Source organism: Phymastichus coffea, unplaced genomic scaffold (genome assembly GCF_024137745.1).
Source record: "Phymastichus coffea isolate CEN01 unplaced genomic scaffold, Cenicafe_Pcof_1.1 PCOF00074, whole genome shotgun sequence".
Taxonomy (NCBI): Eukaryota; Metazoa; Arthropoda; class Insecta; order Hymenoptera; family Eulophidae; genus Phymastichus; species Phymastichus coffea.
In genome coordinates, this window is record NW_026706885.1 from 1241304 (window position 1) to 1254737 (window position 13434).

General features: G+C 31.1%; 1 protein-coding gene across 3 annotated transcripts; it reads right to left on the bottom strand.

Annotated features, from left to right (window-relative positions):
* Positions 1 to 1383: 1383 nt before the first annotated feature.
* Positions 1384 to 10811, bottom strand: LOC131668177 (phosphatidylinositide phosphatase SAC2). Of its 3 annotated transcripts, XM_058942109.1 has the most exons (15): positions 10800 to 10811; positions 10346 to 10695; positions 7665 to 8305; positions 7436 to 7590; positions 7190 to 7362; positions 6926 to 7118; positions 6518 to 6845; positions 6361 to 6431; positions 5950 to 6174; positions 5446 to 5667; positions 5023 to 5336; positions 4742 to 4951; positions 4485 to 4628; positions 4072 to 4403; positions 1384 to 3985 (listed from the first exon to the last, which is right to left on the bottom strand). In XM_058942109.1, the coding sequence occupies exons 2-15, from the start codon at positions 10440 to 10442 to the stop codon at positions 3650 to 3652; spliced, it is 3441 nt and encodes a 1146-aa protein (XP_058798092.1). In that variant the 5' UTR covers positions 10443 to 10695; positions 10800 to 10811; the 3' UTR covers positions 1384 to 3649. The 3 variants fall into 3 exon arrangements, with proteins under 3 accessions (XP_058798092.1, XP_058798091.1, XP_058798093.1); XM_058942108.1 differs by having other exon boundaries at positions 4072 to 4628; XM_058942110.1 differs by lacking the exon at positions 5950 to 6174 and having other exon boundaries at positions 4072 to 4628.
* Between the last annotated feature and the right edge of the window lie 2623 nt (positions 10812 to 13434).

Genomic DNA, 13434 nt, shown 5'->3' on the forward strand with positions numbered 1-13434 from the left:
CCATAGTAGCTTACGCCTTAGTAGCTACTTAAACAGTATTAATAATAAATTAAATAAGTTTGATTTAAAAAAAAATTGTTTTGACTACTTTCGATCGAGTATAGGTCGATAAAATTTAATTAAGCCCACTGGACATATGTAAATACTAATATTATCTCGGCTCTAAATAGCCACAGCAACAAATTATTTCTTACAAATTTGTGAAAAAATATTGGCAACAACTTATCGTGAAAGTAGATTTGATAAAATCGAAATTGACACAAATATGAAAAGTAAATCGATCTAAAAAGTGAAATTTTTTAACAATAACTTGTTCATATTTACAATAACAAAAGTCGTGATGATTTTTTAGTAATATAATATTATTATACTTGTATTGCAAGTCATTATATCTCAATAAATAATAAATATTTTTCATAATTGCATTTTTCTAACTCACTAAGAGTTATATCTACACCAACTGCTATAAAGGGTAAAAAAAGTTGACGAATTCCGAGAATTTCATTTTTTCTAATGTTTTAACAATATCTCGAAAAGTAACAAACGAATCAAAATACGAGTCAGTTAATAGAATTTCTAATATCTACAAATTTTTGATTTAACATTATTATATTCAAACAATAGTTTTAGAAATATTCTTAGAAAACGTTATAAATTTTTTTTTAAAGTTTTGACCGTACGATCGAATTAACAGAAGATGAGATTATTCGTTATTTTCTGAACAATTTTTTTTTTTAATAATTTGCGTACTTTTAATATTGGGACGTGGAAGAATGTTCTGACTATAACTTATTTAAATAAAGAATTTAAGATTCTTTCATGATATCGAACCATGTATTTGCCTTGAAAAGCAACGCATGGATAATTATGTAAGCTTGAGATGAAGTCGACTTAGCATTTTATTTTTATTTGAGGCAAAGTTCATCCAAATCGGCCGCTCCTTGTTTATTATGAATCCTGAATCAAGTTATGTATCTGTGCAATGATATTTATTATCCAGAAAATGAACAAATTTCAAAAGTTAATAATATCAAGATTCTTTTCTTACTTCTTTCGTTTTCATAGAAAATTATCATAAGCTGTTTTTTTAATAAACGAGGATTACATTACAATCATATTTGAGCTTCGTTCTTGATGGCTACTTTATGATGGCATTTTTTAATATTCGACTTTTCGTTAGCTTTATATTGTTTTTCTTTAAAATATCCATGAATATTATGAAAAAAGTAGAAATCATTGATCATATTTATTTACGCAAAACAAGTATAAATTGCTAAAAAATTATTTATTCTTACAAAAAAAGAGAAATGTATCTACACATTTCAGATTGACTTGGTCTTTAAAAGAGGGATTCACTCATTAAAACTACAAATATTTATGTTATATATTTTGTGTATTGCTACAAGTAATTTTTCTAATTTTATAATACACATTTGTAATGTAACGTGCTCGACGTTGATTATAAGGCTTAATCAAGCTATTCTTAAATTTGTAATACAAGCTATAAAATACTGTATGTATTCAATACTCATTTTGAATTTTTTTCGCATCTTCTTTACAGGGAAGTTTGACGAACTACTGTATCACTTTGGCTGTAACTGTAAGCGACAATTAGCAGCAAATTTGTTAGTGTGATTTCTATTAATTTTAAATAACTGATAGAATAATACTTTTACACATTTATTTCATTATAATGAGGTTTCTAGTTGAAATGAACTTGCATAATACGAATTCATATAGCTATTTGAATATCGTAGTTAGCTTGAAATAGGCAACTTCTTCATTTATGTTTACTTTTTATTTATTTTTAATAAGCTGTACAGGCATGAATTTTACACGTTGCAAGCTAATACGTTATACGTGTTCCAATGATATTATAAAAATTGTTACTCTCAGCACTCTATCACAGGTTATAATTTCAGAGAATCTCATTACCAATAATAATATATACTTCTGCAAATATTATTCTAGATTTATAGCGATCTGCACATTATTAATAAGTGCTATACATTTCTTTATAATTAAAATTTACCCGCTGTTCACTAAAGAAACAATGATAATCTATTATTCTTATTATGAATATTGTTAGATACGTTGAAATTATTTCGTCTTTTATATTAGTAAAAAGATTCTCCCAAGTCTCAGGAAATATACGAAATGTTTTCACAAATTCTGTATCTTATCAGTGTTTTACATATATTTCTTGATATCTATAAAATAAAATAAAATTATCTTTCTTGTCTACAAACATAATTAATCAAACATTCAAAGCATCGCTCTTGCAATATTTTGTTTACGTTATAAATTGATCTTCCTTATATTATTTACATAATTGACTACAAGCTTCATTCAAATCTTGATGGATAACTTCATATTTCATTTTCTATATTTGTAATAATCCTATCATTAATCGATACGGTAACATTATGGCTAAATTAGGAATTTTTATATGTCAGACTAATAAAAAAAGAAAAGAAAATATTATTAAAAAGTGATACTTTCATTAAAACATTTGAAACTTTAATTGCGTGCCCATTACTTCTTTGTTATTTTTCGAAAAAAATATTCTAAAATGTGATTCAAAACGATTTACTTAGCAACATACAATTTACATAAGATGGATCGTCCATAAATCACTATACTTTAAATGACCAAACTAGTTAAAATTACAGTAAGGCATAATTTTAATTGTAGCGTCTATAGTGCAGTTAACAATAAGATAATTTTTCATGTAATTGTGCTATTTGTTCAATGTAGTAGAGATTTTTCAAATACAAATTTACAGTGATTCTATTTTTAAATATCAGAATAAATGCATTTACTATGAACAATATACATGCATAAAGAATATTAAAGTTATATGATGCCTGCTAATAGGAATTCTTAAATATTTAGTTTTTTCAGTTCTCAAACAAATTTTTTGGTAAATTTCTCAAACATAAATATCGGTAAAATATTGATTGACATCATTGTACTGTATGGTTCACATTTGTAGAGCGATAAAAATTTCAAAAATTGTTAGACTTTTTTACTGCAGTCAGCCATGTAATATAATATTTAAAAATCACGGTTATAAAATCAAATTGATCTTCAGAAAACAAAGAGACAATGGCGATCGCTATAAAAATATTATAATAAAATTTTATAACAAAAATATAATTTATAATACATGATTATTCCTACAAATAAAAATTCTTAATACTGGAAGTCATGGAAAACAAATAAAATGTGAAAATATAAAAAAACATTGTATACTTTAGAAAATCGAGCTTCGGCTAATCTTGTTCAATTTTTGCAACACATAAGAGTTATAGCACTTGTCACTACATAAAAAAATGTTAAGTAAAAAATAACGTGTAAGAATATACAATTGCATTTTTTAAAAGTTAACTTTCACAACGAATTCAGTTTTTATTTCATAAATGATTATATAGTATTGTTAAAAAAAATTTTAACAATATTAAAGTTACTTAGAAGCCGTGATTTTCTTATCTTCATAGCTTGTTTTTTAACACTTATCTTACAGCTAAATAAGTCTAATAAATATTCATATTAAAAGCTCGTTGCATTTGTAAGATATATTGAACAATGCATAATACCATGTTATTTTCAGTATAATAATAACTTTAAAATAACGATAATGTGTTTTTTATAAAGCTATTAATCTTGATCTGCAATTTATCCATCTTTCCTGGAGTTTTTGTCTTTCCTCCAAGTGATGGTCAGACAAATTCCTCGTCATACCGCTTTGACCTGATTTTAATTTACGAGGGTCAAGATTAGCCCCAAGGCTTTGCATCCCTTTAGCGAATTTTGAAAAGGGCGAGAGGATTTCTTTTGCTGTCGTAGCAACCGGTGATGTTGCATCAGTAGCACCGGATTTAACGGACTTTAGAGCTGATTCGCTTTGAGATGAACTAATTACAAGTGTAAGATCTTGCTCTGAAGTTGAACGTCTGTTATTTTCGGTTTGAAGAGTATTAACCTAAAAAATTAAATCAAATCTTATATATTTGTAGATAAAGATTATTAATTTAGGAACTAAAGTAAAGCCATCTGTTTGAAATTAACCTGGGATGGATTTACTTCGCCTTGGCTATCAACCTCTCCTGACGAATGACTAATATTTTTTGGCAAATTTAGAGTGGATGGAGGAATCATTTTTTCAGGTATAATGCTGCCAAAATTTTCTCCTACACCCTGAACAGTAATTTCAGGTGTAGTTGCGAGGTTTCTTTGTGACGTCGAATCCGAACCATTTAGTCTTGACCGCGATAAATTGCCATCAGTAGATACTTCTCTGCCTACTTCATCTACATCGTTATTTTTCATGCCCATAATTATACCAATTGATGGACTATACGAATCTATCGATTTTTTATCAAGCAATTCTGTTGGCCTCTCTGTTTGAATAGGAATCATATGAATATTTTCGTCGCTACCGCTAGTACTACTATTATCCAAACTACCACCACTCTTTTTACCAGACAATTCAGTTTTTCCAACTGTAAACGTTGGCTTGATACCGTCAACTATGTCTGACTTTTTGCCAATACTTTTTCCTATACTATGGCTAAGTTTATTCAGTTTGTTAAATCCTTCCGTAACGTTGCTTAATGCTTTCGTACCTGAAATTAATATAAATTGATAAATAAATATTTTAGATTTATTGCAACTTATTATGTAATATTATTTACGTAATTAAATATTTGATTTCACTTAATTATCAAAAATTACTCACCAACATTTTTTAAAGCGTTCAATTGCGTCTCAGAAACATTTCTTGTAAGTGCAGGAAACGATGTGATGTCTAATAGACCAGCATGATTTTTAGCATTCACTATTTTACTCTTTCGCTTATCGAGAATAACGTTCATAGCTACTGGTACTTTCTCTAAACAAGCAATTTCCATTGCTACAGTAATTGCTTCAGCTATAGCTTTCAACGATTCTATAAAAATAAGAGAAATTGCATGAATACATTCGAGCACCATTTCCACTTATTTAATGCATAATATTTACCAATTGTTTCTTCGTCGGTTTTTATGATTATCGCCATATTATTGAAAAAGCGTAGATTCGTACTACGAAACATATGGAAGTAACCGCAATCATCATTTACCTTATAATGAATCCTAATGCAATAATAATTTTTATTCTTGATCCAAGAAACTGTGTTTTCAGGTTGGCCACATTCAATAAGGATTACATCCTCAAGCAATATTCTTTGGTAGTTAGTTACTTTGTCCGTTTGTTCGTCATAGTCAGCGACATAGTAACTATCTCGAGTTAAAATTAAAATAGTATCCATTTCGGTTTCTGTAGGATCGCCCGTTCTGCAATTTAATTTGAATCTTATTAAAATTTATGTATTAAAAATTCGTATTAAAAAAATTAAAAAATAAAAAATCAACAAATTTTAGTTAAATAAAATGGTTAACTCACACTGGATCAGCGTCTATTAATCCCCAGCTATTGAGTATAGATTCAGGATTATGCACAAGCAGTTTTTTACAGTCTTCAATCAATAACTTTACATGAACTGCCGTAGCGGCATTATCTTCCTCATCTGTTTTTTCGTGAAATACTTCTTCACTTACGACATTACCCAACATCATGTCAATAGTAGCTTGTCGATAGACATCTTTAAAACGATTTAAGTAATACCTGCGAATAGCGATAATGATTGTAATTAACAAGAATAATAATTGATAATATATATAATGATAGTATTAAATAATAAAGTTAATAACATAAAGAAAACTCTGCAATAAAAAATCATGTACATCATACTAACTATAACGAGTGTAGTTATGTATAAAAATTTAACTTCATATTAGTTTACAATTTACAGAAAAGACTTCATAATTTAAACATATCAATTGAAGCGGTCAGCGAGTTCCAGAAAGACAAAACAAAAAATTATGAAGCTCAAACAGTTAAACGAACCTTGTCAACTTAAACATGATATTGACGTAAAGATATTCGGGATGTGTAGCAAGTAGAAACTGTATGTTTGGTGGTTTTATGGGAATGAGCTCTAAACAGCAATTATCGAAAACATTCAAATAGTGCGACCAATCGTCTTTCAAGTGCTCAAGGTTTATTGGATACCCTAGTAAGACATCTATCGTCGCCTGACGTATATCGTCCATAAAGTGTTGTTGAATGTATCTACGATAAAATTAGAACAATACTTTCAGGATCGCGCGTCCAAAGGTAACAAAAAAAGATTTCTAAAATAAAAAACGCGTCATATCTTAATTCAAAGGAAACTTCACTGTAAGCCAGGCAAATATGTAAATGCATAGATGTGTCAAATACAAACTATAATGATATTGCGAATGATAGGTGACTCACCTGTTAGCAGAATTCATTCCATCCTTCATTAGTCCTGTGAATTTTCTTTCTCCCGTTCGCGTGTAGTCTCCCTGTTCAAATAAAAATGAACCTTGTTCATTCATGGTAATTGTAGTTGAAAATGCAAATATTGTAGAACAAATATAAAATAGTTGACCTTTAAGGCATTGGTTCCTGCATACTGCTTGCTAATGATGTCGCCATTATTGGCCCACAGAAGTTGAAAATTTTGACGAATGTTCGCAGGTAGAGCACCATCGGGTGGTATGAGGCCAAGTTTCGAGAACTGTATTTCCATAACTGCTTTTGCCAAAGCGGTTTGCACGACATTCGTTCGGTCGAGACAGTCGATACAGTTGATACGGAAGACGCCTTTCTGCATGCAAATTGGTCCTTGCTTGTCGTGCCAGCAGTAGCCCATTGCCGCTAACACCGGTGCCAAAGCAGCAACGAGTAGAGAAACATTTTCAAAGTGCATTCCTCGACTATTATAACAATATACATGTTTACATTTAATTGTTATCAGAATGAACTGATTTTTTTCCAGGTTGAAAAAAGCACTTACCAATATTCGTGAAAATCAAAAGTGGTATATGTGATATCGGGATTGTTATAATTTAGTACGTGATTACTATAAGCCTCCCAAATGACACTTTCTTTTCCGCCCTGTTCAACTAAATTCACAATACATACAGGTCCATAGCAATGTAATTCTTCCGTGAAATGCTTTTCAAATGCCACCTGCGTTTCGGCTTCGTCTGAAAAAACAGCAATAAATGACAAGAGTCTATGTTTTAAGCTAATTAGCATAATAACTATTGGCATTTACCTCGATCTATTCTCGGAGGTGGCTTATATTTATAACCTGGCTGCGACCAATAGACCGGTACACTACCTCGCACCTGAACGAATGATACTTGATGATCGTGATACCATACTAATTGCTCCGTCTCAACGTAATTAGCACACTTTCCATTTTCATCAACACCTCGCCTTTTATACCTATAGTACACGGAAGTGGCTATTATTCAGATACAAGTAGCAAAATAAGCTTTATTGTGATATAAGCAATTACCTAGTTCCAGCACGAAATCTACTTCTTCTAGATATAATTGCTAGATTGAAAATTTCGTTCAAAGGCTGTCCATCGTACCCTACCTCTACTAAACATTTCTCGATCTGTACGTATCCTTGTATAATAGGTAATATCCAAGCATCTGCTTTTTCCGACTGCAATGAACGTTACATATAATGTGCGTGCAGTCTAAAGTCGAAATCGAACGAGTTGTAAAGAAGACACTCACGTCCAAATTAATGATATCTTGCAACATGAACTTGTTCCAAAAGAATCTATCATCGACCGTTTTCCACAACTGCTGATTGGGACTTTGCTGATTTCTCCTGGATTCCATTTCGCAAAGCCTCTGCAAGCTATTCGTGATATCCCGAGTTCGACAGAAGAAAAACGAGTCGGTCTCAGTGAAAATTTTGTGCAGCTCCTCGAGCAATCTCCTCTCGAACTTCTCCTTGTCCTTGACCCCCGTCCTCTTTGTAACCGTCGACTTGACTTGAGATGTAGCAAGTGCAGCCGCTTGCTGAGTTGTATTCTTAATAGTATTCGTAGCGCTCTTGATAGTACCCCAAGTCTTGGCCAAACCAGCCTTTTGAACGTCGAACAATCCACCACCGGTCGGCTTTTTGTTGAGTCCATGCTGATGCTTGGGACAGGGCAGCAATCCTATGTCGAAATTTTCTGAGCCGAGGTGTAAAAAGGCCACCGACTTGATTTTGTACACAGTGTGGTTTCCTTGCAATTCGCCGACCGACGCGATTTCCTTGATGAGCATCAATCGAGTTTCCAGAACATTAGCTTGCTCGATTTTGCCAACGATCCCGTAGAATAGGCCTAGGCAGTCTAAGTCATTGGCGCTCGCCCATTCCCAATCTGAAATTGAAATCGAGCCATCCCAATTATCGGTGAACGGTGCGACAATGAAATATTTAATTCTTGATGGCTCAATTGGCTTTCCAGAAAATTAATTATTCATAGAATTAATGTGATGCACATATTAAACTCCTCGACAATTAGATCCTGATTGGGCTCATGTTTTCGCCTGGTAAATTACATTGCATTCAATCAATGACATACGCTCGTAAATGAATTATTATGCCGTCAATGTTGTATGGAAAAGAGAAGCAGCGCACAACGAGCTTCTCTCCATTAATAAATATCAAACACTCTTACGGCATGCACAGTGAGCATCAATGAAGAACTATATTGACTGACCCCGACGTGTATAATAATGTCGATCGATGGAAACACGGTAAAAATCTTTTTCTATTCTCAGCTCTACTGCCATCGACGTTGCTTATATCCTTCGACTAGGATATATCTACCTCGGTAAATATATTTTTCTACTGTTAACAAACGATCGTCGTATGGTTACTTCGCATTACTATCGATCAAATTGTTGAGTAACTGATAAAAAATCTTTATGATAATAAAATGTGGTCCCACGTAAATGCGTGCTTTCCTAAAAGTGATAATGATTCCTATTATCTTACAATTAATTGACTGTTCGAAACGCGTGTCACTCATTAACAATGAAAGCAAACAACCAATGCGAATTAACGAAAAATTCTATTACTTTACTTATTAGTTACAATACCTATTTGCATTTTTATGATTTGTATTAGCACTCCCATATAAAAATATGTACATTCGATTCATAAAAGCTCTCCAACAACTACAATCACAGAACCCGGCTCTTGATAAACTACTTGTTTTCACATGGCAATACCCTCCGATTTTTTTCTTGAAAACGTTAAATGTCACCTTAATATAATAGATGCTAAGCACTTGTAAGACGTCTAGGCAATTGCATTGTAAAAAATCAATTAATACGTTTCTGTTAAAAATGTATAATTTTATCAATTTACTTTTTTTTTTTTATTTTTGCAATAATATCCATCATGAAAGATTTCAAAACAAATATTTATGATGGAATAAAACAATTTTCTTTATTCTAATAATATATATGCTTGTTTTATAAAATAAAATATTTCGTAAGCGATATTAATTTTAAGTAAGTGACAATGTTATGAATTTGAAGAAAAATAATTCAAAGAAGTTGCATCGCTATACGTGAATTGCATATATGCTAATAACTACGATGTGTACTTAAAAACGAGACAATGTTATTAATTATAAAGTTTGATTATAATGTTAATGTAGCTACAAAGTTTCTTTAGTTAATTAAGCAAAGTACAACCAATCTTTTAACGTAATGGCAGTTAATTAACAATAGTTAATTAATAAATTAATTTCACGTAAAATCATTTGCTTAAACTGAAAATTCTGTAATTATATCAGAACGATTAGAAATCATTCAGTATGCAATTACATATAAACAGCGTAAATATTTTTCAAGCCTAATCGATATTTTTTGAAAGAGAAGCGTACTTGTTTTGTCGAAATGTCCTATATTAAGCGCTTTTCATTAAGTTTTAAATACTTGACGGTTTAGATGTAGTTATTTCTATAATGCATTGTTGCTAACAAAAATTTTTATTATTCTAAACAATTTCGAGTAAGTATACGTTAAAAATGCTAAAATACGAGACGAAAGCAATCGCCGTTGGCAGTCACACGTATATCCAGAACAAAGCTATAAAAGTCTGAAAATATATAGTAGAAAATTATTGCAGTAAAGCAACGATCGATGCTGACTGTTAATGCACATCCAAGCACTCTGCATCCCGTGAACAGTGCTAAAAGTGTCAATGTAGTGAGTCGCAATGAGAAACGAGTTAAAAAAATCCGTCAATGACATCATCGCAGCTGATAACATGAAATTGAGTACCATAAAGTAAATGTCCAATCGATGACAAAAAATGAAACGACTTCATGGATTCATATAAGATGGTCCATGAACAAGATTTGACAGTGAGCTAGCAGACAGCACAATTGCAGTGTCAACATTACCTGTCTTGGCGGAGAATTCGCCCGTCTGCTTATCCCACCAGAGACTGCTGTTTTCTTTGACGAAGATGAAATGAGTATCACTGCGGAAGAGCTCCATTTGGCTGCTATGAGCTGAGACTCGCTCCACGACATCAGAAACTGTCCAGTCCTCGATCGTCTTCTTCTACGTCTTTCATCTACAGTCTTAGCACGTCTTATTGACAAGTGTATCGAGTGGCTTGCTACCTGTTTTTCGAATTTCGATCGAGTACTCGCTTCGCTTGATGATATATATCTAATGCTACATTCAACACCACTCTTTATAAAAGCTGCGCTATCCAACGCTACCGCAGACTCATGTCGCGCGTAAACTAACAAAAAATTACAGAGAAGAGAGCGGGGAAAGTGAACATGCTGAGAACTGTGACTATTGCGCCGTCTCAAGACGACGCGGACAAAATTGGAAGTTGCTTACGTTCACTCTGCGCATGCGTTCATTTTTGTTTTTTTCTTCATATTCTATTCCTCCTTCCTCCTATTTCCTATTTATAAAAAAATTATGACATACCGTGTGAAGTAGTTTTATTCATGATTTCATTAGCTGAACATAGTAACATGGATCACTTTTATGAATTATAACTAATCGGTGCTAAATAGTATATAGACCGTGGCGTTTTACATCGATTTATCCTCAATCAATTAAATGAATAAAAATAAGAAAGACAATTTGTAAGCACTGAAAACAATAACAGTCACATTCATTCAACAGTCTAATCTTAAAATAATACGATAAAGTAATTTTAATAGGCTCCAATTACATTTATTAATAGGACGTATAAATTTATTCAATATCTTTATTGTAAAGTTTAGCGTTGAATAAAGATTATTTATTTAATGAAAAGAATTATAAATCAATATTTTATAAGAAATATAATTTGGATTTGACGTATTCGGTACCGTTACGTTATTTAAAAATAAATTATAAAGGCAAACAAACTCTCTCAACGGTCGTGAATGGATAATTGAAAAACGTTTAAAATAACACATTTGTTGATGTGGAGATATCTTACTAAAAGCTTTAATTCTTTAAACCAACATGTTGAAAAGCAAAGAAAATTCTATTCTTAGGCACAGTTGACCCGGTTATATTGATATGAAAAAGAAAAAAGAAAAACTAACTTATATTAGTATATACACACACACACATATAATATAGCTAAACACCTAAAAATCTGTCACGTTATTATATTTGAAATTATTGTTAAATCAGCGATTATCAGCGTAATTGGATGTTTATTTACTAATTCATATCGACGTATCGTAAGCGTTTCAAAGCATAGAATTGTTTTACGTATGTAGTATATTTTGGATGGTTTTATTTTACCTAAAATAATTTGATTTTATTTAAGCATAAAACTAAATATTACTGTATGCAAACAAGAGATATACGTACAATGCGCTTGATAACATAAGTGCATTATTAAAATTAATAATGCTAAAATGTTCGTGAATATTTTTTAAAAAATTCATGCAAAAAATATTCTATCATCTTGCTAAAGAATAAATATATACGCCAGTCGGCTTATCTCATGCTACATTATTTTCCTGACATGATAAACCGAAAATTACTCGATTTAAATTATTTAATGATTTCCGCGTGTAATATATATTCGCTAATCATAATCACATAAATTGTACAATATTTTTTGAGAGCATTGTGAGCCCTGATGATGACATATTTGCAATAAGGATATCAAAATTATCCAAAATTGTCGATTCTTACGTAGATTATGCTAATCTTATTTAAAAATTCATGCCATGGAACTTACCGTTTTTACTATATAAATAAATAAAACCACTTGTTCTATCAATCTTATATCTAAAATGACTCACTTCCCGTTGCATCCACTAATTGTAGATATAAAGGGCAATTTTTCGCAACTTACGTGTAGATTAAGAAAATACGTTCATAACATTTACTCCTGACCTAAATAATTAGTAAAATGTCTTTTTTCTCTCCGACCAGTTTACTTGTAGCAGACGCACTATAGATTTGATTTAGTCTAGGGAATTTCCTACTATCACACTTTATAGACACACAAATATGTACAAATATTATCGTTACATTATGATGTTTCTATTTGAAGTTGATGATCTTTTTCTAATGAAGAACAAACTTAATAGAGCGAAAAGCTGATTCACGTCGTTATGAGTGACTAATCATTGCTATATACATATCGGGTTTGATGGACAGTGCCAAAGATACCCTTACCAATGCTGCTGCCTCTCCTATACAAAATTGGATTTAGACCATATTCAGAATCGACACAAATGCTAGTAGTCGGTATATGCTTGGTCGATGTATAGAACAGATGTAGATAACACAGATTTTATAACAAATATATATTAATATAAAAATAATTTACTTGGAAATTATCATTCTATCAATGTAAATACATCACAAATATTAAACAAAAACTAAGCCCTTCAAACTAAGCCCTTGGGAGAATCTATGAATATATGCAACTTTTAAGCTATACCTATAGTCATATGTGGGCTTGCAATTTGCTCACAATTTTATTGACATATTTACATTTCAATTTACATATGCACAATTTAATTTACTGTTTCCAAATTAAGATACGTAATTTTTACACATCCATGATATGAAAACTGCATTAATTATTTAATTTATCATTGTTTCTTTGCACATTTGTTATTATGTAAATATAAATATAATTATAAGTAATAAAAAAGTTATATAAATTGTTTTTATACTAATACATTTTTATATATATTATATATATATATCGTATAATTCCAGGCGTCTATAGTGAAACCGAATTAAATATAAAACGATCTAGAATTCAAAATTCGAATCGATTGAATCATCGATATTACAGTCAAGACTTTCAAGGATTCAACTTCAAGCTTCAAGAAACTGTAGAATCTGCAATTTTTTCTAATATAAATATTTTTCAAACAAAAGAAGTAAACATATCAAAATCTGCTAGTTAATAGAAAAACCTAAAAAAAATAGCAAAATATATAATTTAAAATAGACGATAAGTTGGCCGCTGGCCCGCCGCGGTGTAAAGAAACGCTAGAGC